Consider the following 27,865-nt stretch of genomic DNA (forward strand, 5'->3'; position numbering starts at 1 on the left):
GCGCCCGCCAACAGTTTTCAATTCAATAACGTGATACTCATGAACATGAATTTGTACACGCCAACTATCAGTATCTTTTGTTAGTAGACAACAGACATTTTTCATGCCAAAGAAATTAACGTTCCGATGAGTGGTTTCGCGGCAATAAAATTAATCTGATTACTTTTTGAACAGTCTACGTCTAAAATTATATGCATTATCAAATAAGACCTGTGCTCACGTTAAAATGAACTACATCTGATAGGCTATATCCAAAATATTTATAGCATCTTTTTACACAAAATGACACATATTGCTTGGTTGATTATACATGAAGTTAAAGCATCCTGTCCTATTCGCAACTCCTAAAAACTATAGGGTGCGCTGCAGCCACTGTCTAATGGCGTATGAAAAAGGTATAATAAACATATGCCGTAACTCATAACTTGCTTTGACGCTTATTAAATCGTAGTAATTTTTCATCGTATTTGTGGGAAGCTTTCTTTTCTATTCTTCTGAAATTACATTACACTATAAACTGTTTGAAGCCTGTAATTTACCCAAAAGAAAACACATGGAATGGAATGTTTTACCTTTTTCGGTAGTATCAATTAATCACCGCAAGGTAGCGTATTCGTGCTCTTTAGTTGCGAATGAAGTACCAATAATTGCATTTCTTTAATACCAAGTCATCAGCTTCCAACTAAGCTTAATCATTAGAAGCATTTTTTTTTTGTGCTCGCGCTTCTGTTTCATTTAATGAAAATGTAAACAACATTAGCTTAAAGTGTTCTTTAAACAACAAAATGTCATAAATAGTAAAGATAAAGTGAGTTATTATAATTCGAAAACTCATCCATACGAAGGGGAAAAGCCCAACAAAACAAACATGATGAGTCGAACATCTTAAATCAACCAAAATATGAGGCTGGTCATGATAAACTTTAATTTTTATTTTCTTTTAATAAACATAACTTAGAAATAACTTTCTTATTCTGAAAAGAGAAACGGCAATCAAAAATGAAAAAGGCAGACTATAAATAAAGGTTATGGTCGAATAGAGCAACCGGTTAAACCGATTGGTTGTTTTGATGACGTCTGTGGTGTATCGAACTAATCGAACTCCGCTATCGTCATTGTAGTGACGTCAGAGCCTCCGACGTAACTTGGGAAAACATTCTCTCAGAACAGAGCAAACTCCGGAGATGTGCACACTGGCGACACACTCTGTCTTGTATATAGTTTTATGTATATAGCTAATGTAGTAATTACAATTGTAAAGTCTTGTACTATAATATGTGAATGATCTATAACCCATTACATGTCCCAGCGAGCTTAGGTTCCATAAGTAACCATAACAACGTCAGCACTACTGAAACAATTATTTAAATGCTATTTGCCCACACATATGTAAAATGGCAACAGAAAGAAATAAAAATCATTGCTTAGAATAAAAGAGAAACAAAGCTAATTTAAAGTAGAATTTTAAACAAAAAAAAAATACTATAGAATGTAGTTTCAGGATTTATATATCAGAATAAGAAAGAAAATAAAGTTAATTATTATTATTACTACTAATCATAAAGCTCGAAGTCTCTCTGTCTGGATATCGGGATCTCTGCCAATTCTCTATGACGCGCACAGCGCGTAGACCGTTCTGCCGATTTTCATGAAATTTGGTAAAAAATTGAGTTTTGAAACTGTGGGAGTGCACCTCGGAAGTATTTTTCAAAATTCGACTTCGTTCTTTTAATGCTCCAATTTTAAGAAAATTTTACCGAGCAAGCTATCAGAAAGTGGACGAATAAATAACGAAATTATCATAACGTGGAACTGTAACATGGGCAAGCAAATGAATATAGCAAATTGGCGAGAAATTCATCATCCATTATTTGTAAATATACAGGCGAACCAAATGACCATTTAATTTTCTACTACGGGCAAAGCCGTGTGGGTACCAATAGTTTACAATAAAATTCTAGATCAAAAGTTGTTTCCAAATTTATATAGCACTCCCTCCCCCCCCCCCAAAAAAAAAATCCGCTTTTAAAACAATTATTAGAATTTTATTTGCTAACAAATATGCAAAATGGCAACAATAAAGAAATAAAAATTCCCGAGAACGTGATGTTAATTGACGTTTTAATTAATATCTCCGCTAACTGAAGTCGTACAATTACGAGGTAGCCTTATTGTTTTCTTTGGAAAGTTTCGAATCAATCGGTACCTACTCTCGACTCGCAGCGATGCCTCGAGAAGATCAAGCTTCAGACATAGAGACAGACAGACGGACACGAACAGATTTTAATAATATAGATTTTTTTTTCCTTTTAAATTAAAAGAAAAAAACATATTTTCTTTTGTCTTTGATTTTTGTAATTTTAAAACTTATTAGGGGTTCATTAAGAAAAAATAACCGCTTTCAGTCAGGATATGGTCTATGCCGTTGATATAAGGAGAGGTAAGTTAAAATATAAAAATAAAACAAATGTGTATTTTTTCACAGACATTTGTTTTTAAACAAATTTCGTCAATTTGTGCCAGGAAAACCTTGTATCGAAAAATTTGTAACTCATTTTTACTCTTCTTCTATATCTAATATATAGAAGAAAGTATTGGATTCGTGCAAATTTTCGAATTTCGAATTTTGACGGATTCGAACGTTTTGAGGTGTGCTGAGTCCATTTCGACCATTTTTGGAAAATGTCTGTCTGTCTGTGTGTGTGTGTGTATGTGTGTATGTATGTGTGTCACGTCTGTGTGTGACCAGTTTTTTGTGGCCGCTCTACAACAAAAACTACCGCATGAAATCGAACGAAATTTAGTACACATATGTGCCCCTATGTGAACTTGTGCCCATTAGTTTTTGGTGCAAATTCCTCCAAGGGGGGTGGAGCAATGGGACGTTTTTCGAGTTACGCGTGCTTGCTATTCCTCAGGAAGTAACTGGCGGAATCAAACAAAATTTGGTCCATATGTTGGTATTAACAGGAACAGGTGCTGATTCAATTTTGGTGTCAATAACTCAAACGGGGGTTGAGCTATAGAACGTTTTTTGTCGTCAATTGTGACTGCTGTATCTCAAGAAATAATGAACGGAATGAAAGAAAAATTTATCGGCAAGTAGCCCTTAGTGGGTATAAGAACTGATTTTATTTTTGTGTCAACAGCTAAAAAGGGGATAGCGCAATCACCCGTTCTTTTTTTCCATTTTGAGTGCCCTATCTCAAGAAGTAATGCTACGTTCTGGTTGAAATTTGGAATATATGTGAATCCATATGTAAACAGGCTTTGGTTCAATTTTGACGCCGATCGCTCCAAGAGGTGTTGATTTTTTTTTTTTTTTTTTTTTGCGAATAAAAATATTTTTATTAATGCAACAATAAGAAAGATAAATCGTAATAGATTGTCGTCTGCGTATTTCTCGTGATTTTAATTGTATGGAAATGATAGGAAATATTATCTCAATGATTTAAAATTTTTAACTGTTGCCATCTTATGTTTGTTAACAAATAAAATATTTGTAATTAATTCAAGCAAGGCTTTTAAAATAACTTTCAATTTTCGCTCTTTGCTTTGCTTTTGCAATAATTCAGACATTAGGATAGTCGTCAAGTTTTTGCATGTGTAATTTTGTTTTTGTTGGGAATATTGCTTCCTCGTCAAGCATGGGGAGGGATCAGAAAAAAAAAAAGAAAAATATAGAAGAAAGTTTCGTGATGGCCACAACATACTAGTTTAAATCATAGTTAGAGAACATTCTAGTTTAACTCTAATAAGTAAACCACTAGTTATGAAGCAATGACGGAAGCACTAATAGTTTCAGCAGTTTAAAGGCAAGAAATTTTCAAACCAAAAAAAAAAAAAAAAAAATGAGTAGTAAATCACGCATATTTATTTTTCAATGGGGAAATGAAAAATATCTTTCTTATAATATTGCTTTTCAGTTAAAAGAAAAGGGATGTAGATGTTCAAACAAAACGAACAAGTAAAAAAATATTGAACAAAATTATTATTGGATTTTTTCCGTTATTTTTTACGAATAGGTATCTATGAGAAAATCCCAAATTAATTTTTTTAGACTTTTTGAATAAAAATTACGATTTGGAATTTTTTTTTCTAAAATTCGATTTTTGATCATTTTTCGGAGTCACAGTTTTGGAATGAATTTAGAAAATCTCTCTAATATCTTTATTTTTCAACCAATTAAGCTGAATTTGGTATCAATTTCAAGCTAATATTTTTCTTTTTCAGTGTGAACGACAGAAAGTATTCTATAAACAGTTGGGTGTGGCCACTCTTTGTCTAAAGTTAGTTTTTTTTTTTTTTTTTCAATTGGGAGATTAAATAAGTTATATGCAGTTATCCGGCGATTTTTAATCCTATAGTATATTATAATCCTATAATACTTATAATTATCCGGAGATTATAAAAGTTTATCTGGAGTACCTACTACGATCTGCATCAATTTTTTTTGTAGCATATTTAAATCATTCTCTTGCTATTTAAAAAAAAAAAAAAAAACAGAAGGGAGTTTTTTGTTGTTTTGAAATAAAAATATATAGTTTGTTTTGCAGAAAATACAAGTTTTCTATTACTTTAAATCCCTTTTAAGCTTAAAAAAGGTCCAAAACTTTTCAGAACAATTAATACTAAAGTCTTAAAGGATTTGTATCAATAGTTAATCGCTAAAAAGTTGTTTGCTTTTAAAAAGAATTGTGCAAAAACCTCCGTTTCAGACTTCGCAAAAATGAATAAATACATAAATAAAAACACTTCTGATTGAAAGTGTACTAAATATTAACAATAATACTTGATTAACAATATAATTAATTTTTGATAGAATTATTTTGCATTTTTTATTTATTTATTTATTTATTTATTTTTTTGTCATTAAAGAATAGAAAAAAAAATACTGTTGAAATTTTTTCGTAGCATAATCTTGTTTGGATTACGTTACACCTGACAATGAACTTCTACACTTACAGTAAGTACTCCACAACTCTAGATTTCTCTGAAGAAGATTATTTTTACGGATTGAAGTATATTTTAAAACCTCTTTAAAAGTTATTGATAGAAATTCTGACTTTTTCATCTTCTGATACAAAGGAAACAGTATTTTTTTTTTTAATGCCGTCCGCACAAGCATGCTTTTCATTTCACATTTTATAATCGACGAACGCTATGTATCGATTAACTTTTAAAGCGAAAGAAGAATGATGCGTATTACGTGAGTATTGTAAGAGAGGAAGATCATTATAAGGTGTTACAAAATCCAAACAAATTTAGGCTATGAAAACTTTTCAATAGTAATTATTCTTTTTTCCCCATCTTTTATTGTCAGAATAGAAAAAGCTGAATAATGCCATTAGAAATATTTTTTATACTAGTCTTCAAATTATTAGTCTTAATATTTCGTACACTTTCAATCAAAAGTGTTTTTTTTTAATTAATTTATTTATTTTTGTAAAGTCTGAAACGGAGGTTTTTGCACAGTTCTTTTCAAAAGTAAACAACTTTTTAGTGATTACCTATTGATACAAATCCTTTAAGAGACCAGTAGTAATTGTTCTGAGAAGTTTTTGGCCTTTTTTAAGCTTAAAATGGATTTAAAGTGATAAAAAACATGTATTTTCTGCAAAACAAACTTTATTTATTTATTTTTTTTCAAAACAGCAAAAAACCCCTTCTATTTCTTTCTACATAGCAAGAGAATGCTTTAAATATGCTACAAAAAAAATTTGATGCAGATCGTAGTAGGTACTCCGGAGATATGACTTATTTAATCTCCCAATGGAAAAAACATAAAAACTGACTTTAGATAAAGAGTGGCAACACTCAACTGTTTATAGAATACTTTATGTCGTTTACACTGAAAGAGAAAAATATTCGCTTGAAAATGATACCAAATTAAGCTTAATTGGTTGAAAAATAAAGAAATTAGAGAGATTTTCTGAATTCATGCCAAAACGGTGACTCTGAAAAATGATCAAAAATCGAATTTTTGAAAAAATTCTCCAAAGCGTAATTTCTATTCAAAAAATCTTAAAAAATTAACTTTGGCTTTTTTCATAGATATATGTTCGTAAAAAACATAATGGACAAAATTTGAAACATGACGGCACATAGCATTAGGCGATTTGACGTGAAATGACCCTATTATTATTATTATTATTATTATTATTATTATTATTATTATTATTATTATTATTATTATTATTATTATTATTGAGCAATCACGATTGCTTATTGCTTTCATTTGACTGTTTTGATGTGCTATTATTTTATTTTCCAACCAGCACCCTCTGCAGCATCACCGTCGAGCGGCTCCTCACGATGCTGCTCCTATAGCGAAAGCCATCTCCAGGTTGCATCCATATGCTACACACACGCGCATACATACACAACTACACACACGCACACATACACCTACACACACAAACACATACACACACAAACATACAGACACCTACACATACACACACAACTACCCACACATTTATGCCTGCACACAGACACAAACACATATGCCTACACACACGTACACATCCCCCCCTACCACAAACACTCATACACACAACTACCCACACACTCATACCTGCACACAGACACAAATACACACGCCCCCCCCCCCACACACGTGATTGCGAAAAACATAATTTGAATTCCAGATGTCAAAATTAAAATTAATTTTTAATTTTTTTTCTTTTTTTTTTTTGCTCGAAGGAAATTTATTGTATCAAAATTTTCAAACCTTCTTCTGACATTCTTATTTTTTGTAACTTCGTTAACTAGAGTTAGTGCATTCAGTCTCAAGATAAGTGGGGTTGGTTAACCAGTGTACCACATCCGTCCGGCAAAAGCTGCATGACAAATTGCAGACGAGAATGAGATCAAGTACAATTCATTCCGTTTCGGCCAACTGTGGATTAAACGAATGAGCCCAATTTCCTCGAAATTGATTGCGTGTCCCTCGACCCGGAGAAACATAATGCTCTGTTGATTAAATTTCATATTTAGCTCGTTTATGAGTCCCTTATTATTTACTGCGCAAAATAAATTAGATGGAAAGAAACAAAAAACAAATTTCTTAATAATGCTTATTTCGTGAAGCACTACTGGAATAAATTTCCATAGCATGTATTCTTAAAAACTAAAATTGTTTTATTAAATTATTTCAACTTTCAGTTCTGTTTGTTCAGGGATACAAAGATTTAAATGATAAATTAAAACTGAACTAAAGACGTATAATAACAAAGTTTCCGTCAGACACACACTAAATAAAACAAAAAGAAAAAAATAATGATGCAAAATTTTTTCGTTTTTTTGACAGTCAATTTAAGTAAACTAAAAAAAAGTGGAATTTTTTCAATTCTTTTTTAGTCTACTTTCCCAGTAAAAGTCAGAGAAAGAAGAAAAAAGCTTGAAAGAAGGCTTAATGCATCCCTTGAAAATATCGCAAAAAAACAAAACAAAAAAAAAGGTCAAAAATAAAAATAATAATTAAATAAATACCGAAAAATTAAAAATTGGAAAGTAGGGCATTGAGATGGGGGTGGGGGAATGTCTGTCGGTTGGTCTGTCTGCCCCCCCCCTTCCTCCTAATAACTTTTGAGTGAATAGTCCGATTCAGAAAAAAAAAAATATTTTTTGTTTGAAAGATCTCGGCGAGGACACCTGATTCCTATATTTCACTCTTTGATTTGAACTATTTTTCTTTCAATTTGAACAGTTCAAAAAACTTAACATTAGCGCGTACGGGGAAATTCCAGGCAATTCAAAACTTAGAAGCGAATTTGCTTCAAACAAACTTGTAGGAACAAGCTTTTGATGAAAAACATGTATATGAAATATCTTTTTTGATTTGAAAAATTTTCCGTACAATTTTGAACAGTTCAAATCCCTTAAAATTAGCGCCTACGGAGAAACTAAAAGTCAATGTAGATTCCACACTTGAAGGCGGATTTACTTCAAACAAATTTTGTTGGAAATAGTTCTTGATAACGAACTCACAACTCCGACTCCGAGAATATTGGGGCATCTGACTCCAACTCTTGTGCCCGAAAATTAGTCGGACTTTGACTTCTTAGTTTTGGCAAAAATTTATACACGGAGGAAAAATAACTGACTCAGATTTTTGGATATTCGACTCCGACATCCCAAAATAAGTCCGGCTCCGACTTCGCTAACATAGGCAGCGTTACGTATTTTAAGAGAAATGACCGATTCCAACTCTGAGTCTTTGAATTAAATACCTTCGTCTCCCGAATCTGACCCTTTTATCCCAAAATAAGATTGACTCCGACTACGCAGCCATGGTTTTAACTGTAGAATAATTATTTTTAATGTCACTTGTTTTTATTTTCACTCTAAAATTTTAATTTATGTACTCAGTTTTCGTCGGATAAACATGAAGTTCTTTTATGTTTCTACATTAAGATATACACAGACGACTTTATTTATTTATTTATTACTTATTATTATTATTATTTATTTATTTATTTATTTTTTGACAATGAAAATTATTTTTTTAAGTTGACATTTTAGAGTTTTTTTTTTATTTTGGAAAGTTTATTATTTCATTTAAAAATTATTTTTTGGCAACAGGAAAAAACATTTTTTTTTGTTTTTGATATGATGTATTTAGTTTAATAAGCTTATTAATCTTAATTTTTTTTGAAAACGATTAGAGATTTTTTTTAATGGAGAAAAGTGTATTAGCTGCTTTGTTTAAAAGGTGCAGCAATTTTCTTTGTTCGTTTATTTATTTTTTACACATATAATATTTTATATGAGGGAGGGATATTTTACTAACGAAAATCGGCTTAAAATATTACAAAATTATGTTTGAAATAATTTTCGATTTTAGCTATTTTTGAGAAGATTGATATAGACAGTAGATATGGGTATACGGAAAATTAGGCTCGTTTAGTTCTAGACGGAACTTCTTGTTTTATTGGACAAAGAGAAGTATAAAATATTTCTCTAATGAATAATTTTTTATTCGATTATTAAATATATTGTTGAACGAATAAATGAGCAAATAATGGGAATTAATGAAAATAAAATTAAACAATACATGAAAAAATAAATAAGAAAATACATTAATGAATAAATAAATAAGGGACTTATTAAATAAAGGAATGGAAATGAAATAACTAATCAAGAAGTACGTGAGTGATTTAACAGAAGATTAAATTCTGAAATGAAATTAACTATCTCTCTTTACTTTATCTATTTTGTCCGACATGCACATAACTAACTATATAAAGCATTAAAAATCCAAATAAACTTAATATTAAGCAAATAAATACTGCCCCGAATATTAGAAGAACTCAACTAATATTTCAAATGTTAATTACAAAAACTAATTCATTTATTAAGACAAAAAATAATTTTTGACTTACAACAAAATATTTCAATATGAGTGTCAACTTTTGAAAATTGTTTGCATTATTTTATTCTTTGATTTTCAGAGGTATTTTTTTCTTGACTGGATTCGACTACAAATATTACTACATACAGTAAAGCACCGTTTATACTACGTTTCTCTTTCATACGTTTTTATCAATTATGCATTTTTTTAAATTAGTCCCTGCAGTCTAATACACATTACCCTGTACCTATTATACGTTTTTTTCATTTGCACGTTTTTTTTCATACAGTCCCTTCAAAAACGTATAAACTGTGCTTCACTGTACTTAAAATATTACTAAATATGTAGCGCTAAATGCAAAATAAATATTTTACTATTTCATTTTGTCTCAAATTCCTCTATATGAGCGGCCCACCTAATAATATCGGCGTGTAAAGAGCTTAGTTTCACTCAGTAAAAAGGAACAAATTATACAATATGAAGCTAAAACCGTTTACATAATCGCTTCACATTGTATTGTATAATATTGTACTTCGGTTATTTTCAGTTGCGGATTTTTATCATACCTCTAGGTTTTTTTTTTTTTTTTTTTTTTTTTTTTGAGCAATTACATTGCTTATTGTTTTCATTTAACTGCTTTGAATTCCTATAATTTTATTTTCCCTCCGCCTCCCACTGCAGCACCCCCGTTGACCGGCCCCTTCCGATGCTGCTCCTCTAGCAAAAACCGTCTTCAGGTTGCGACCATATCGTACACACACACACGCGCATACATACATACGCGCATACATACACATGCGCATACATACACACATCTACACATACACATGCGCATACATACACACATCTACACATACACACACATACCCATACACACATACCCACACACTCATGCCTCCACAAAGACACAAACATACACGCCTACATACATACACACACTCGTGATTGCGAAAAACATAATTTGAATACCAGATGTCAAAAAATTCAATTTTTTTGCTTCATTTTTTATTTGATACGATTGGGCTAGATCACTTGCAGTGCAAGACCGGAAGACATTTTCTTGCTGACTTTCTTATACGAATTATTTCTATTAAAATTTAAATAAAATGTTGCGGAACTTTTGTGAACAAAACTAAATTCATTTCAAGAATTATGAAATATATGAAAAAGAATTATGCATGAAAAGTATTTCGTTTAAATACATCGACTGATAATTCCATTTCGACGACACGCAACTTCTTTCTATGAGTTGTAAAGTTTTTCCCCATGCACTTGTAGGGAATTTTTGCATGGCGTGCTTAGTAGACCTTAAAAATAATTTTATCTATTTTCTTTAAAATTAATTTGCATCAATTTGATTTTAAGAGATTTTTGCTTACATTGAAAGCTTAAGTGTTCCTTATTTTTGATTACCAGATTCTTTTTCCGTCTCAAACTAGTTCCTATATTTTGAAAAAATATTGTGCTACCAATTAGTTTCTATATTTGAAGAATCTTGTACTATGAATAAAAACTAGTATATTTTTTATTTGACTTATGTAAGGGCGTTACGCTGCCAATCAACAACATTTACGTACTAAACATTCCATCCTTCTCCCTTGAAATCAGTACCATAATACTGCCGTGGGAAGGCAAAGGACAATAACTGCAAATTTTTCTTTTTCCATTTATTTGCATTTTTGTCATCTACTGTACGTAAGCTTTATCGTACGAGCTTGGTTATTTGGTTTCCGCTAAAAAAAAAAGTGCTAAAAAAGTGTAATTCCCTGTGGTTAGTACTAAATCAAAAACGCGTTTCTTCAAGTGTCTAGAAAACTCATTTCCGCAGATACTGCCGTTTACCTGCCCGCGACAAAATAGTGTCAAGTGCCCAGGGTCCGTTTAGTCTTTAAGCAGGCTCGATATTGTAAGGACTCTTCCACCAATAACCGAATAACTATCTTCTAGCTAATGGATCAACAGTTCATTAGAATAAATACTGATGTTACAGTGAAACCTGTGTAAGTTGACCACCTGCGGTGAACTACTTTAGTGGTCAATTTAAACAGGTGGTCAACTTACACAGTTTGATTAATATGATAAGGGCTAATTCTGTGCCTGAAAAAAGCGGTCAACTTAGACAGGTGGTCAACTTACAAGGGTAGTCAACTTCGCAGGATTTATTGTACTTGTATACTAGTGGTACAGTTCTTACGAAATGGAAATCAGTTCAAGAGCATGCAAAGTGAATTTTTTTAACTAATTTAAAACTGATTTAAATGAGGGAAGGCGGAAATGCGTAATAAATAAAAATTGAACGGGTCTCTAGAAGAAGAGTTTGTGCTTATTCCGCTGTAGTGGAAAAAGGGCATATGTTACACTTGATGTTCATTTATATTTACAGTCGACTCCCGCTACAACGCGATCCGACTTACGCGAAATGGCTATAACGCGAATTTTTCACGAGTAACGAATTTTAAAGCCAACGCGAATTTTTCGCCCACAACATGAATTTTTTTAGAAGGAAGTGTCAGCTTCGTTATTGGCTAATAATATTGATTTTGTGAATGTTATTACGTTCCTTTGAGCATCACTGACAGCCAAAGTTCCCACTCCAAACTAGTCTAGTGCATCAAATAACCATAATGGCACCTTAGTGTCACCTTCATCTAAAGTTTGAAAAAAGGGAAGAAAAAGAAAGTTTCTGATAAAAAAATTTTAAAAGGCTAAGATTCTTGATATGCTTGAACAATTACAAAAAGTCGAAGGTAGCACGACAATAAGTATGAGTGAATCTTTCATATGTACAATTCAAAGTCAAAGCAAAAAGATGTCCGTAAAAGTTTAGAACTTAGTTTCAATATTGAAGCTTGCAGAGCAGTCTAGCAAAATAAAAATTATGAAAATGGAAGCTATGCGCGCTCTTGCATTGTGGATTAATAAAAAGATCAAGTAGATTAGATGTAGCCACAAATTCAAACGTTTTAAATAAAGGTGAAGCGTATTTAAAAATGTATTAGATAAGAATAACGATCTGATTTTGGAGCATAAATCATCACTAGTATCCTCATTTTTTAACTCGTAAATATTGCTACAGTATCTACTGTACAGTACTATTTTGTGCATCATTTTAATTTTACTGCATGCAGTGCGTGCCGTGTTGTTTTATTTCATATCCTTTTATTCCCATTGGTCATTCATTTTGTGCATCTTAAGTATTTCATGTTGAATAACAGTTTTTTTTTAAATTTTTTAAATACATTAAAAGTTCAGTTCTTTATGGAAGAAACTGTAATGGTTATGGAATGCTTTAGAGCAGTTTGAGGGGTGTTTATAAGTGTCTAAAAGTATTTGGTACGCTTTAAAAAAATTGTATGCATATGTTTTTCCACAACGCGAAATTTCAACTTATTCGAGGAGTCTTGGAACGCACCCCTCACGTAAGTCGGGGCTCGACTGTAGTCTTTTCTGTCCTAGAAGAAGAGCACACTGTTAAAAATTCAGGAAGATTTTCTGGTAATTGTTTCTGTAAAATGGCGGGCTAACGCATCGCTGATTTTTACGGTAATTTTTACCGGAGAAATAAGCGATCCCAGCGCCAATTGGTTGCTGCGGCCTACCAAGGAAACCGTAAAATTTTACAGTAACATTTGATTTTTACGGTAATAGTTAGTGGCCACATGGATGCCAGTAACAATTACCGTAAATTTTCCGGAAAATTTTTAACAGTGCATTTTTTTAAAATTAATTTGTAACATATGCACTTTTTCAGGGGCCCCATTCAATTGTTTACTGACAGCACAGCATCCAGAAATTTCAAAAAAATAAAACGTAATAATAATAATAAAACAAAACTATAAAAACAGTGCTATTAATAATAAGTACAAAAACATTTAAAAGTAGCAACTAATTTTCGGCAGAGGGAGTACAATTTATGTTTATTAGTTCCATTTATCTTTTCCAGAATATATGCGAAACTATTGGTGTTTCCGCCGTTTCACCGACACAATATTTCTATTTTCAGTTTCAATCTAGCCTTTTGATACATTTAGAGTATTATGTTAGCGAAGCGGGGGTAAACCAAATCATTTTCTATAGCTGATCTACGAAAGTGCAAATATGATACAAGTGTAAACAGACGGCAGCGACATAGATTTAGAGAGTACATTTCTAATCATAACCGGAGTAAATTTTGTAAAAGGCAGTGTAGAGAGATAAATGAATGAAAACATTGAAATAGTTGTTAAAACATAAATAAAGAAAAACACATAATGATCAGCAAAATAGTCAGAAATACGGAAAATATTGCTCAATTCGTTTTTACGGTTTGATATTTTTATGCATATGTTTCCGTATCTCACACTCACAGTCATATGCGACAGTGTTGAGACCGTGAGTTCAAAAATCCTGATTTTCAGATTATTCTTGAATTCTACTCCGCACTGAACCACATCAACGTAATTACAATGAAAAATAAAAGTTAAAATAGTTCACCATTGTTCGAAGAGCGCGAGTCCAACCTTTGTATTGAATTTTTAGGAGACTCTCTATCCGAAATCGCACCCCTTTCTTCAGGAGATTGGATTTTTTTTCTCTAATTTAGTGTTCGTTCTTATGTCCTCGTTTTTGTCTTATCTTTGTACTGTTATTAACATTTTTTATATTACTCAATATTGTTTCTCAATTATTACTTTCGGCTCTCATTTAAAATTGAAAACTTCGTTAATTGTTTAATTTGGCAACATTTTCAAAATTCTAGAAATTTTATGCCCATTGCTCTATGCCACTATTTTTTAATAATAAAACTCACTTTTTTGGCTCTTGTTTCTCTTATTTAGCAATCGTTTGGCGCAGTATAGTCTATTTAGGCTCTTGCGCGAAAAAAAAAACAACCTAAGCAAACAATCAACCAAACTAATCTTTATATGCGCGAGACAAACGTTTATGCGCTCTCCTGCAAAGTAGTGATAGCATAACTCACGTTAGTCTGTAACAGACACAGATGTAAACTTTATTTTAGAGATTCCAAAATGTGGCTTTGCATGAAAATATATTTGAATGTAAGTAACCATTATGTACTATCTTGAAATACAGTATGCATTATCTGAAATAATATTTTAACCGAAAAAAGAATGATCTAATGTTTTACGCATTCAATGTTTAAAAGTCCTGGAATAAAGTGCAAAAAATAACACACCCACCACGATGGATTGAGCCATGAATCCACCAATCAATGACAAGTTTCAAATTATGTTATATTTTTGATTGGACGTCGCCCACTTTGACTACAAAAGGCGCTGAACGGAACCCTGGCATCCACCAATCAATGGAAATTTAATGCATAACATGGGTTCCCCGTAGGGCCCTCTTTGTTGCAATGAATTTCAGAGATTGTCACGGCCTATAAGCGTAAGCGAAATTTAGTGGGGCCGTGATTGAGCAAAATACAATTAACAAGAACACATTCTTTAAAAGTACTAACAAGAAATATGTCCGATATTAAAACCGTTGCTTTATCATTGTTATTATTATTATTTGAATTTAAATATAAGCATGTGCGGTTTAAAAAAAAAAAGCTAAAAATAATAATTTAGCTGACAACAAGACTACATTAACGGGTTCTTCTTCCTGAAGGTACAACAGAGTAGTTAGAGTATTTTAACTTCTTTCAATTAAAAAAAACCTAATTAAAAAAGCAAATAAATTTTAATTATTTTAGGGATATTTATTAGACTAACAATGAAATATTAAACATAGTATTTATAACATTGAGGCGAAGAACAATAAACAATGGACGTTTTTTAATTGCCAGAAAAAAAAAAAAAACTTGCTACTAAAGGATTATGAAATTTTGCTTTTTGTTCACAAGCTGAGGAAACAGTTTCTTCCAGCTTTGCTATGTTCAACTAAGTAGACGCTTTATTACGCATTTATAGCTGTTATGCCGCTAATGAGGTATAGTGCAAAAACTAGCAAAATAGATTAACACTGTGTTAATATCTTATACTTTCTTATAGTTAATACATCAATCATTAATTGTCATTTTCTTGCAATTCAAAAATTGATTTTCTCTTTAAAAAATGAACTATTCAAGGCTAAATTTAAATTTTAAAAAATCACCTGAAAACAAAACCAATATTTTCAAAAAATATTTTGGTTCCCACCGTAAATATTAAACATTAGCCTAAACTAAATGACGAAATGTTTAAGCGTAATAAAAGTTTATGAAAACTTCAGCACTGCTACATCTAACTTGTCAAGCTCATTTCTACGCATGATACCATCGAGCGCTTTTTTATGCATTTCCCTCAGGAATAAATCATTAAGTTATCTACAGTAGGTGTAACAAAGTTAATTACAAAGTCAATTTACTAGCCGAAAATTTGCATCTTTTTGTGAAATAAATAATTTTATCCATTTAAAATGGTTCTCAGCCTTTGCTTCCGTACAGAAGAGCAGCAAAATCCTTCCGAACCGCCATCAACTTTTTACTTTCCTTTAAAAATTCCCCCGCTTCTAAACCACCGCCCATATCTCACCTGCTTTTTCTCACCGCTGGAATATCGATTTCCGCTTCGACCCTTTTTAAACGAAAGGCAAAAAAAAAAAAACTCTTTATATCTAATGCTTCCGATTTTCACGGCATTTTTTTCTCTACTCAAAGCGTGTTTACATAAGTTCTTTCTGGCTTGATTTCATTCTACTGCATCTACGCGTGGACTTCAGCGGGGAACGCTCTTTCATCTGACAATCCATCAATTCTGACACTTGGCATATTTTCTGCAGACTATTGGCAACATTTGCAGTTTTCTCCAGAATATAATGATGATGATGATACAAATAAAAAAAGAAGGATGTTTATTGTTATTGCTCCTAAAGATATAAATAATGACCTGTCCTTTGCGTATAGGAGTAGATATTATCTTCAGCATTTATTGTTCTTAACTTCATATACCTACTGAAGAATTAAATTTTGTCCTGAAAAATTTGAGAGTCTCTACAGTTTTCTCTAAAATATATTTTTAAAAAAGTTCTAAATTTTTTGGCTTTCAAATTTTCGCGGCATTTTTTCTCTACTCAAAGCGTGTTTACATAAGTTCTTTCTGGCTTGATTTCATTCTGCTTCATCTATGCGTGGACTTCAGCGGAGAGCGTTCTTTCATCTGTCAATCCATCAATTCTGACACTTGGCATATTTTCTGCAGACTATTGGCAACATTTGCAGTTTTCTTCAAACTATAATGATGATGATACAAATAAAAAAAGTAGGATGTTTATTGTTATTGCTTCAAAATTTATAAATTATGACTTGTCCTTTGCGTATACGAGAATATACTATCTTCAGCATTTATTGCTTTTAATTTCATCTACCTATTGTAGACCTGGAAAGTTTTGATAGTCGCTACAGTTTTCTATAGTTTCATATAATTTTTAAAACATCTCTACATCTATTGGCCTTCAAAATGTCGTAGCATTTTTTTCTCTACTCAAAGCGTGTTCACATAAATTCTTTCTGGCTTGATTTTATTCTACTGCATCTATGTGTGTAATTCAGCGGAGAATACTCTTTTATCCGACAATCCTTCAATTTTGACAGTTGGCATATTTTCTGCAGACTATTGGCAACATTTGCATTTTTCTCTAGATTATAATGATGATGATACAAATAAAAAAGTAGGAGGTGTATTGTTATTTTTTCTAAAGCTACAAATTATGACCTGTCCTTCGCGTATAGGAGTAGATATTATCTTCAGCATTTATTGTTCATAATTTCATATACCTATTCAAAAATTTAATTTTATGATGGAAAACGTTGAGAGTCTCTACAGTTTTCTCTAAAAAATATTTTGAAAAAAATCTCTACATGTATTGGCTTTCAAATTTTTGCGGCATTTTTTTCTCTACTCAAGGCGTGTTTACATAAACTCTTTCTGGCTTGATTTTTTTCTACTTTATCTACGCGTAGAATTTAGCGGAGAACGTTCTTCCATCTGACAATCCATCAATTCTGATAATCGGCATATTTTCTGCAGATCATTGGCAACATTTGCAGTTTTCCCCAGACTATAATGAGGGTGATATCAATCAAAAAGTAGGATGTTTATTGTTGCGCTCTAAAAAGTTCAAATTACGACCTGTCTTTTGTGTATAAGAGTAGGCATTATATTCAGCATTTATTGATTTTAACTTCATCTACCTATTGAAGAATTAAGTTTTATCCTGAAAAATTTTGATTTCTGTACTCAAAGTGTGTTTACATAAGTTCTTTCTGGCTTGATTTCATTCTACTGCATCTATACGTTGACTTCAGTGGAGAACGCGTTTTCATCTGACACTCCATCAATTCTAACAATTGGCATATTTTCTGCGTGAGGACTATTGGTAACATTTGCAGTTTTCTCCAGAGTATAATGAAGAATAAAAATGCTGAGCGCTTATTATTTTGATCTTCATTTAATTTATTATGATTTGTCATTTGAATAAAATAGCAAATATGATCTATATAGTGTTCCCTGGTTTTAATTTTAGTTCCTCATTTTAAACTAAGTAAAGGGCTCGGGGCAAAAATGTGACAAGCCACAAGTAGTGACTTTTCAATCAAAATGGTTGTTTCTCACAACTAAAATTGAAGTAAACATGGCAAAGGGTTCTGTCATTTGTAGAAAAATATACAGGGTTGTCACTCGTATAACACAGTTAATTCGTTCCGTATAGTATCGAAACCGTGTTATACGAGACTTTTTTTAAAATAACATTTTTACTTATTTTTAATATTAATTGTGTATGTGCATGAGAAAATTCGGGTTAAAAAGTATCGTGTTGTATCTAAACCGTGTTCCGTGTTATATCGAAACCGTGCTATACGAGACTTTGAAATAATGTAAATCAAGGGATGCGTACAAATTAAAATATTAGATATATTAGCAAAAGTTAGTAGAATGTATTAAACAAAAATGAAATTCCATCTTTTAAAAAATATAACGTTCGTATTGTATCAAATTCAACGTTTCGTACCAAATCGAAACCGTGTTAAAATAATCGCAAATTTGGTAGTACCGTGTAATTTCGAAACCGTGTTGTAGAAGTACCGTGTTATTAGAGGGACGCCTGCATCTGGTTTTAGTATTGCAGAATAAACAATGTATAATACCTTTGAAAAAGTCTACAAATAGTTTTTATAAGTTGGAAATAGGCCTACTGAAAATTCACATCATGTGTCATATCATTCTTGCCCTAATCCCTTCAATTGAAGAAGTACTAATTCTTCCGAGATTTGTTAGCATTTGCAGTTTTATTTGGGTAGTAGTGAAGATGCTAGTAATTAAAAAAAAAAACTTCGTTATTTTCCTTCTTATTTCGTTTAAATCAGGTCCTTACTGATATTTAACACTTTTTAACTTATATTTAATTATTTTAGCCATTTAATTTCAACATTCAATTCATTTAATGGTTTTCTTACAAAAATGAAATATATAACCTTTCAAAAAAGTATTAATTATTACAAATCTAAACTTTAATAATATGAGAATTTTGATGCAGAAAATATTATTTATTCAATATCCAGAATATTAAGTACCCCGAAAAATAGTCTTTAGTACAAAGAAAAATATTTCACTAGCTTGGTTTCCTTTTTTTCAAGTACTGTAATATGAGAAAGTTATCATAACTTATTTACCTTGATTTTTATTTCATAATATCTAACGTCAATTTCATTCATTAAATTTTAATTAATATTTGACAGAAAAAACCGCAAAAAATCTCACCCTTTTGCAAATTTATTATGTAATCTGCATAGCTTTATGTGTACGTGTTACGGCATGCGTCCCCGAGAGTTACAATTGAGTTTTTTTTTTTTTTTTTTTTGAGTGATTCCTCTGAAGAGTTATTTTTTAAATACAATTTTTATAGGAGCTTAGAGCATTGAAAATTTTCTATATATCTTCTATTCTATTTTTGTTTTAATTTTCTGCATATCTATTTATATTTTTTAAAAAAAGTAAAAGTAAAGTATTTTTTTTAACTACATTTTGCAAGATGAAAAAACATAATGACATAACATTTTTTTTTTGTGTGTGTGTGTGTGACAAAAATTTAGAAAATTCACGAAAAAAAATTTTTTTTTTTATTTTTTTTTCTTTCTTTTTTTTTTTCAAAAATAAAGGAAGTTTATTTCCTTTCTGTACGGAAATAAAACTAGGATCGACCTCTTCAGATACATTAAGAAGAGACCGAGGAGACATGATTCTTTTGTTTAAATTTATTAAAATGAAAGATGTTACGGATCTGAAGTTTAGCACTGTAAACAGGACAAGGGGTCATTGTTTTAAGCTATTTAAATTTCAGGCCAACATGGATATTAGGAAAAATTATTTTAGCAGGATTAATAGTTGGCAAGCAGGAACCTTGGTACAGCTTACCGGAAAAGGTGATAATGAGCAAGGGAGTAGTTTTCGCTGGCCATTGATCTTCACTGGGGATTGTAAATTGACTAGGACCAGTCTAGCTGGGCCCAGAGCCTGTTGCTGGTCGTCACTTTTGTATTTGTATACTAAATTCACCATTTCTCTTTCAGTTCCGCCTGTTGAAGTGCATATCGAAGACAAAAAGCGTGCCTTATCGGCGCAGAAGCCAGTGGAACTTGTGTGTCGGGCCGGGGGATCCAGACCCCCCGCGAACATTACATGGGCAATTGGTCATCTTCCGCTAAAAGGAACAAAAGAAAAGATCTCCTCGGAAGGCAATATCACCACCGGTAGATTGACATTCATTCCGACGATAGAAGATCGGGGAAAGAACATCACATGCAGGGCGGAAAATATGCTCTTACCTCGTAGTGCCATTACAGATGAATGGAGGGTGGATGTACACTGTAAGTGCAATTTCTTTTCTGAAGAATGCCTTTTACGAATGCTTTTATTTAGGATCATACAATGATCCTATACAACTTTCTTGGGATTTCGATTGTAGTAAAATGTCAATGTTTATTCTAAGACTGATTCATCTCGTATTAAAGTAAATTTTCCCGATAACTATCGTCTGCTTAAAATATTTTAACTTTAGACTGGAGGCAAAATCACGTGTCCTCTAAAAATGAATTAAAATATAGTTTGCTTAAAATAGTAGAATTCTTAAATGTACTGCAACTTCGAAGCTCTTTTGTGATGTGATCCTAATTACAACGATAATGATTTTTTTTTTTTAATCTTATTTGATATTGCATTTGTTAATGTTATGTTTATGTTATACAAAAACGTTCAAAATAAGCAAATTTATTTTTAAAAAAACAATCCGTATTTCTTATTCTTAAGTATCGTTTTTTTAATAATCGAGTTATCAACTTAGCAACTTCTAAAACCAAAAAAAAAGTTTGTCTTTGACTCAGAGTAAAATTTCATTTCTTTATGTAATTTAGGATAATTCCACTAATAATGGCATGCAACAATGCCTAAAAGACAATTATTTAATACTCACGTTGCCTGAAAAATTATAAACAAAATGCGATGTTTTGTGAATATTTTTATTTTTTTTTTACCCCCGAGGCTTGATTTTATATACCTTAACTTATTTTGCTCCGGTCGGTTTAAAGTAGTTTGTTAGTAAACGAAAGACATCAATCTTGCGGTGGATTGTTGTTGCATATCGCTACTCATCAGCAAGCTTTCTTTCTTTGTTTGTTTCTTTCTTTTTTTTTAGAAATCACAAATTGCTTATTGTTTTAATTTGACCTTTGAATGACGTTCGTGTGATTTTATTTTCCTCTCGTCTTCCTCTGCAGAACCATAGTCCACCGGCCACTCCCAGTGCTGCTTCTCTAGCGAAAACCGTTCCCATGTTGCGTTCATATCCTACATACAAGCATACATACACACACGCATGCCTACACGCAAACACATGAAAGCCTAAACACATGAATGCCTAAACATATGAATGTCGAAACACTATCATCGCATACATATGCACACACACGCCTACATACACACACACACACGCAGATGCCTACACAAAGACACACTAGCCTACATACACGCATAATTGCTAAAAACATAATTTTAATTTAACATGCCAAACATTCATATTACCTTTTTTTTCATAAAAAACTACTTTCACTCCAAATGAGCTTCATTTGCTGGTTGCTTTATGAGGTCACTTATGGCATTGTTCGATGTTATTTTGATAAGAAAAGTAATAGGTTGACGACAAAAGCTACTTCCCGATTTCGCAATGAGTGTGAATTAAGCAAAGACAGAATTTTCTGTACACTTTGATGAAGTAACAACAATAATTTCATAAAAATTACCTTAGCAGATTGCGAGTTGAAAAAATAAAGTAACACAGATTTAATTTAAAACATATTAACAGCCTACTACGATTACAAATAATCCCATTCCATCATTTGAACTTAGATAAGTAGTCAATCAGTAAAACAAATGTCATATTCTTTCATTTTCTTTTCAAAGTACAGAATATTTATTTTTAAAAAGGAAAAAACAAACTTTCTTGTTGCCTTTCTTTTTTTTTACTTCAATAACTTTGTGGATGCCATGGAAAACTAAATAAGTTTAACTAAGAAACATTTACGAAATTTAAGCCGAAATTAATTAAGATATGAGTTTTCTATTCGCATAGCAACACTTAAATCAAAACTAAAGGTGACTTCATTGGAGGTTCGTTGATTGAAAATACCTCATTATAATATGTAATATACTATAAAATGAGTTTAATGTATAGAATTTGATAAAAATTAGATTTTTAAAGAAACTCTGATCATTTGTGACAAGTTTCCTTCATTGTAATTATTCTAATTGTAATCTTTCAACTCCTCAAAACTCATCTGAAAAACAAAAGCCACATTTTATAATCTCCCAATCATGATAATAGGAAAAGTAAATTCTGTAAGAAACATTAACTAAGGTTTCTGTAAAACTACTTCAGCGGTATTAAACGATTCACTAATTGTTAGTAAAAGTTTCATCAATTTATTTAAAGTAGAATTGGGAAAGAGATATACTTTGCAAAATAAATGTTTGGAAATTTGTAAACTAACTCCAAAACTCCATTTGTAGTTCTTTTCGGAAACTTTTATCATTATACAAATTGTAGCCACGAGAAATTGTATATCCCAAAAATGACTTCCATAATTTAATTTTTAAAGGCAGGTAATGAGAAACTGAATATTTAATTCAAAAATTAATTGCGATTTAATATTACGTTTTTCACACGAAATTTATTAAGAGTATAATTATTTCCGATAAAATAACAATTTGCGTTAACCCTTCAATTCTGATTTGAGATAACCGCATTTTTCTTTCTCCTTCGGCCTCATTAAAATTTTTACTTTTTTCCCCCTCTGATTTTTGATACTTTAAGTCATTTGTTTAAGCTGTCCTTCGTTTCAAGGATATTGCACACATTTCCTTAGAAAATAAAATCGGTTTAAAGTTGATTAATATTTAAAAGAATACCTCTAGTTTAAGAAGACTTAACACATCTAAAGAAATATGTTTCATGTGGGTTAGCAATGTGCTATTATTGCATTAGAAAGATGCTGCTTTTATAATGCATAGACATACTGTTTAAAAAAAAATGTTAAGAAATTTAATGAATTTGCCGAATAATAGTTTCTTATAACTGTTGAGGTAAAATTTATTTTGCTTGATAGAAGGTAACGTTTTTCCTTAAATTTTAATGACGTTAAATGTCAGGTCGTTAAAAAGTGTTTTAAAGCATTGTTGCTCCCTATTACAAAAATGGAAGTATTGTATTCGCGAAAAAAATTTCACTCAAAAATCGGTCTTAATTTCCATTTTTCTCACCCCCGAATGAATGTTGAGTTTTTTTTCCGACCCGAACCACACGTGGATATATACCTAGGAACCTACAGACACCCGAAATATCCATTTTGACGACCCTTGACTTGAACTCAAGTTGTGTTATAATGTCTCGGACACTTGGCCATATATCGCCAGTGTTTTGGTCGCCAAGTTTTGTCGCCAGCTTGGCAACAAATTCGGCGATTTTTTTTTCTTTTTTTTTTTCTTTTTTTTTTAAAATCGGTTTCAATTTGTCCACTGTTTGTGATATTTAGAAAGTAAACAATTGAATCACATTAAAGTTGCCAATAATGGGGAAATGTCATTAAATTGGAATAAAAGGAAGTCATGTGATGCACACATCAGCTCGTTTTTTCGTAGAGTAGGTCTTACAGTGAATTATAAACAGCACAATTTCCCTTTTAAAATGTCATATTATCGTTTAAAATTACCATTTGCACGTAAAAGCATATACATTTTACCTGGTATCCATAATTATTTTTGAAAACTTTAAAATTGTCTCTCAAGATATGACGGGTGAAAATTGCTTCTACATTTAATTAAAGCAATTTCCTGTTTGGTGATATTTTGATGGTTGAAATTTTAATCCTAACTCCAGTGGATGAACCCTAAACTCCAGGGGATAGCGTTCATAGCTGATCTGTTTTACGTTTCTCCACTTTCCTAAAATGAGTCTTACCAGTAAAACAGTTAAGATACCGGATCCAGTTCAGTGATGTCAAAATAATGCATTTCCCTGCATGTCAAATATTACAGGAAAATATTATCATATTATCATGCCGTGGAGCGAATTTCATTGTTGGTGACGTCAGGAGCGTTACTCGTTCAGTGAATTTCCTAATACATGTATGAGGATGGGGAAAACCTTTACGGTTCTGTGCCTGGTTCTTAATGGGGTTGAAGTTTTTAAAAAAGTGCACCAACCCAGTTAATGAACACCACAATCAGCTGACGAACACAAAACTTTTTCTTTGTTTTGTTTTGTAATGGTACACAAGAATGTTGCAATCCAGAGATTTTTATTTTTTTCTTTTGATGATTCCTCGCATTCTGCTTAATCATCCACTAATGCTAGGTTTTGTATTTATGAATCCTAAATGCGTTTATAAATTTTTTTTCTTGCATAAATTTGAATTGAATTTTCGGCGCTGAGAATAATGAATGTGTTGTTGATGAGAATATGTAAGAGTTTAGACACGGTAAGGCATCTAACAAATAATGTTTAACATTAAAATGGGATATGTTTTTAAAGTAGATTGTTAAAGTTATTATGATTGATATTCTTTCTAAACGGATAAAAAATGCTAATGACATTGAATATGTTGTAATTAAGGAAGTTGCAATCGATACTTTAAGCTAGAAAGGCCAATAGTAGGCATATACCTAAAAACATGGGAAAATAAATATTGGCAATCTCCGATCTTTAGAATGCAATTATTAAAAAAACATTCCTGAATGGTAAGGCTATAGATTAGCAGTCACTAGTCGTCAACGGGTGACTAGTGACTACCTTGCCATTGAACATGGCTACCAAAAAATTAATTTTTTTTTTGCCAAAAGTTGTTACTATATGTATATGTTTCCTTCTTTGCAAAAACCATATTGTATTTCATAACAACACGTTTCTAATCCTGAGATGTTCCGCGCATCAATCGACACCACCTTGAAAACGTAATTCAGAGTGAATTTCCTTATTTTTTTCGCTGAATACATTTAAAAAAAATGGCTGCCAAAAATCAAAAGTGGTTACCTTTTTTTCGTGACTCTGGTGGCCAGTGACTTAGTGACTACTATTCAAAGTTTTAGTCGAAAGCGTTATGAATGAGTTTAAAAGCCTACAGAATTTAAGTAAAAACTAAATAAAAGCGTAATGTGCAATAGTGTACAACCAAAGAATTTTTTAGCGGCAAAAGATTTTTAAAAAAATGCTTTCTGTAAGAACAATCAGTACCAATCACTTTCTCGGATGTCTAAGCATTTATAATACCGACCGGAGTTAAAAAGGGCAAACAAATGTTCAACTATTCATCAAACGGTTCTCTTGTCTTTTGTACTGCTATGCGTTTTGCTTTCTGGCCCTTTGTGTTGCATATAGATTTTTTTTTATTTGTCTAATGCACATTAAAAAAAAAAGTCAAACTAGTCATTTTTTATGTTACGAGTTTTTATTCAGAAAAATATTTCAGAGGAACCTATCCACTGCAAATATATCCCTTTATTTCCAAGCATAAGTATCAATATTTATACGAAATAATACAAAATAGTTGAAACTGCACTAACATATAGTAATATTATGAGACTGTCTTCAATTTGTCCACTGTTGGTGATATTTAGAAAGTAAACAATTGAATCACATTAAAGTTGCCAATAATGGGGAAATGACATTAAATTGGAATAAAAGGAAGTCATGTGATGCACACATCAGCTCGTTTTTTCGTAGAATAGGTCTTATCTTGAATTATAAACAGCACAATTTCCCTTTTAAAATATCATATTATCGTTTAAAATTACCATTTGCACGTAAAAGCATATACATTTTACCTGGTATCCATAATTATTTTTGAAAACTTTAAAATTGTCCCTCAAGATATGACGGGTGAAAATTGCTTCTACATTTAATTAAAGCAATTTCCTGTTTGGTGATATTTTGATGGTTGAAATTTTAATCCTAACTCCAGTGGATGAACCCTAAACTCCAGGGGATAGCGTTCATAGCTGATCTGTTTTACGTTTCTCCATTTTCCTAAAATGAGTCTTACCAGTAAAACAGTTAAGATACCGAATCCAGTTCAGTGATGTCAAAATAATGCATTTCCCTGCATGTCAAATATTACAGGAAAATATTATCATATTATCATGCCGTGGAGCGAATTTCATTGTTGGTGACGTCAGGAGCGTTACTCGTTCAGTGAATTTCCTAATACATGTATGAGGATCGGGAAAACCTTTACGGTTCTGTGCCTGGTTCTTAATGGGGTTGAAGTTTTTAAAAAAGTGCACCAACCCAGTTAATGAACACCACAATCAGCTGACGAACACAAAACTTTTTTCTTTGTTTTGTTTTGTAATGGTACACAAGAATGTTGCAATCCAGAGATTTTACATATCTTTTTAGCCAAATGGTAATTTTATTTGTCATTTCTGAACATAATATTGAATTCAATTCTAAATATAACATATTAGGCTTTATGCAGCTCAGATGAATAATAATTATATATTTATCCGATTCGCATCAACTTAGTATTAAAAAAGAATTGACACTGATTTACATAGATTTCACTTTTTTTTTCTTTCTTGTTTCTTATCTTAAGTAGAAATCTAATATTTTAAAAGTAACAACTGTAAATGAATCTCAAAAATATTTTTTTCAGATGTTCCTCAGCTAACCTTAAAATTGGGAAGCAAGCTACGGCATTCTCATATACAGGAAGGCAAAGATGTATATTTAGAATGTGCAATAATCGCTAATCCTCCCGTATCAGAAATCGGCTGGAGATTCGAAGACAGAGAGCTACATACCAACAAATCAGCTGGAATTATTGTCAGCAACCAGTCGTTAGTTCTGCAAAGCGTGAAAAAGAGCAACCGTGGAAGATATACTTGTACAGCAGATAACTCTGAAGGAAAAGGAGAAAGTGCCGCTTTATACCTTAGAGTACAGTGTAAGTTTCAAATTTTTTTAAGTGTTTTTAACAAATACTTTTAATCCTTTTAGTCGAGGAAAAAAAACAATTTTGATTGGCGTCACGTTACCTTTCAACCTCACTTGATATCTTTTTTGTTATAAACATAACATAGATATTATTTCTGTCTTAATTAAGAAAAAAAAATGCAGTCCTAAAAATTACATTTGATTTATGTAAAGATTCATTTATTCTGTTATCACATGTAATTGTTTTACAGAAATTATATTTTGTTAGAGATTAATAAAAAAAATAAACAAAAACACCATGGACAAAATTATAAGACACCCTAACATTTTCCTTAAAACGCTTTTTTTTTTTTTGAAAATAATGAGCAATATGCAAATTTTCTGCATGCTGTTACTAACATGCCACTAGGTACAGAATTAAAAGAAAGTAAAATTCGCGAAATTTGGTGATTTATGGAACGAGTGCTTCAATTAGCAATATTTCAAAAGTTATTAACAGCTCTAGATGCACAATTAGAAATGTTTTGAAAAGGGGAATTAAGGTATCGATGATTAAAAGTTTTGGACGTAATCCTTGTTTGTCCTCAAGAGAAAGACGCCATGTGCTTTTGCTCGTTACACAGAAAAAGATGACCACTACAGGTATTGAAAATGCTTTGAAACTGAATTGTTTATGGAGAACCATTCGCAGAGGGTTGCACTGTGTTTCCTATGTGAAGCATAACAAATTAACAAAAAACTATCGCTTCTAAGCCAACACAAAATGAGCGTCTAAACTTCGCTAAACAAACTAAGTATGGACCTCCAAATGGTACTATGTGTTACTTTCTGATGACAGAAAAGTTTAACCAGGATGGTCTTGACGGATTTCAATATTTTTAGCATGATTTATGAACTCTCCTCATGTACTAATGAGCCGCCAAATGGGTGGAGGATCAGTAATAGTTTGAACTGGTTTTTCGGCTTAAGGGAAAACGAATATTGTTTTTGTGCATTCATGGCTTCCAAAAAGTATAAGAATTTTCTTTAAGATGAACTAGCCATATG

At 31.6% G+C, this 27,865-nt stretch overlaps 1 protein-coding gene across 1 annotated transcript in view; it reads left to right on the forward strand.

Annotated features, from left to right (window-relative positions):
* Window positions 1-27,865, forward strand: part of LOC129223170 (hemicentin-2-like) — a 160,548-nt gene that overhangs the window by 51,467 nt on the left and 81,216 nt on the right. Inside the window, exons 5-6 of the mRNA XM_054857736.1 lie at window positions 19,908-20,204; window positions 26,538-26,828. Coding sequence (XP_054713711.1) covers window positions 19,908-20,204; window positions 26,538-26,828 — 588 coding nt within the window. The remainder of the gene's footprint in view (window positions 1-19,907; window positions 20,205-26,537; window positions 26,829-27,865) is intronic.

The sequence above is a fragment of the Uloborus diversus genome, chromosome 5 (genome assembly GCF_026930045.1).
Source record: "Uloborus diversus isolate 005 chromosome 5, Udiv.v.3.1, whole genome shotgun sequence".
Lineage (NCBI taxonomy): Eukaryota > Metazoa > Arthropoda > Arachnida > Araneae > Uloboridae > Uloborus > Uloborus diversus.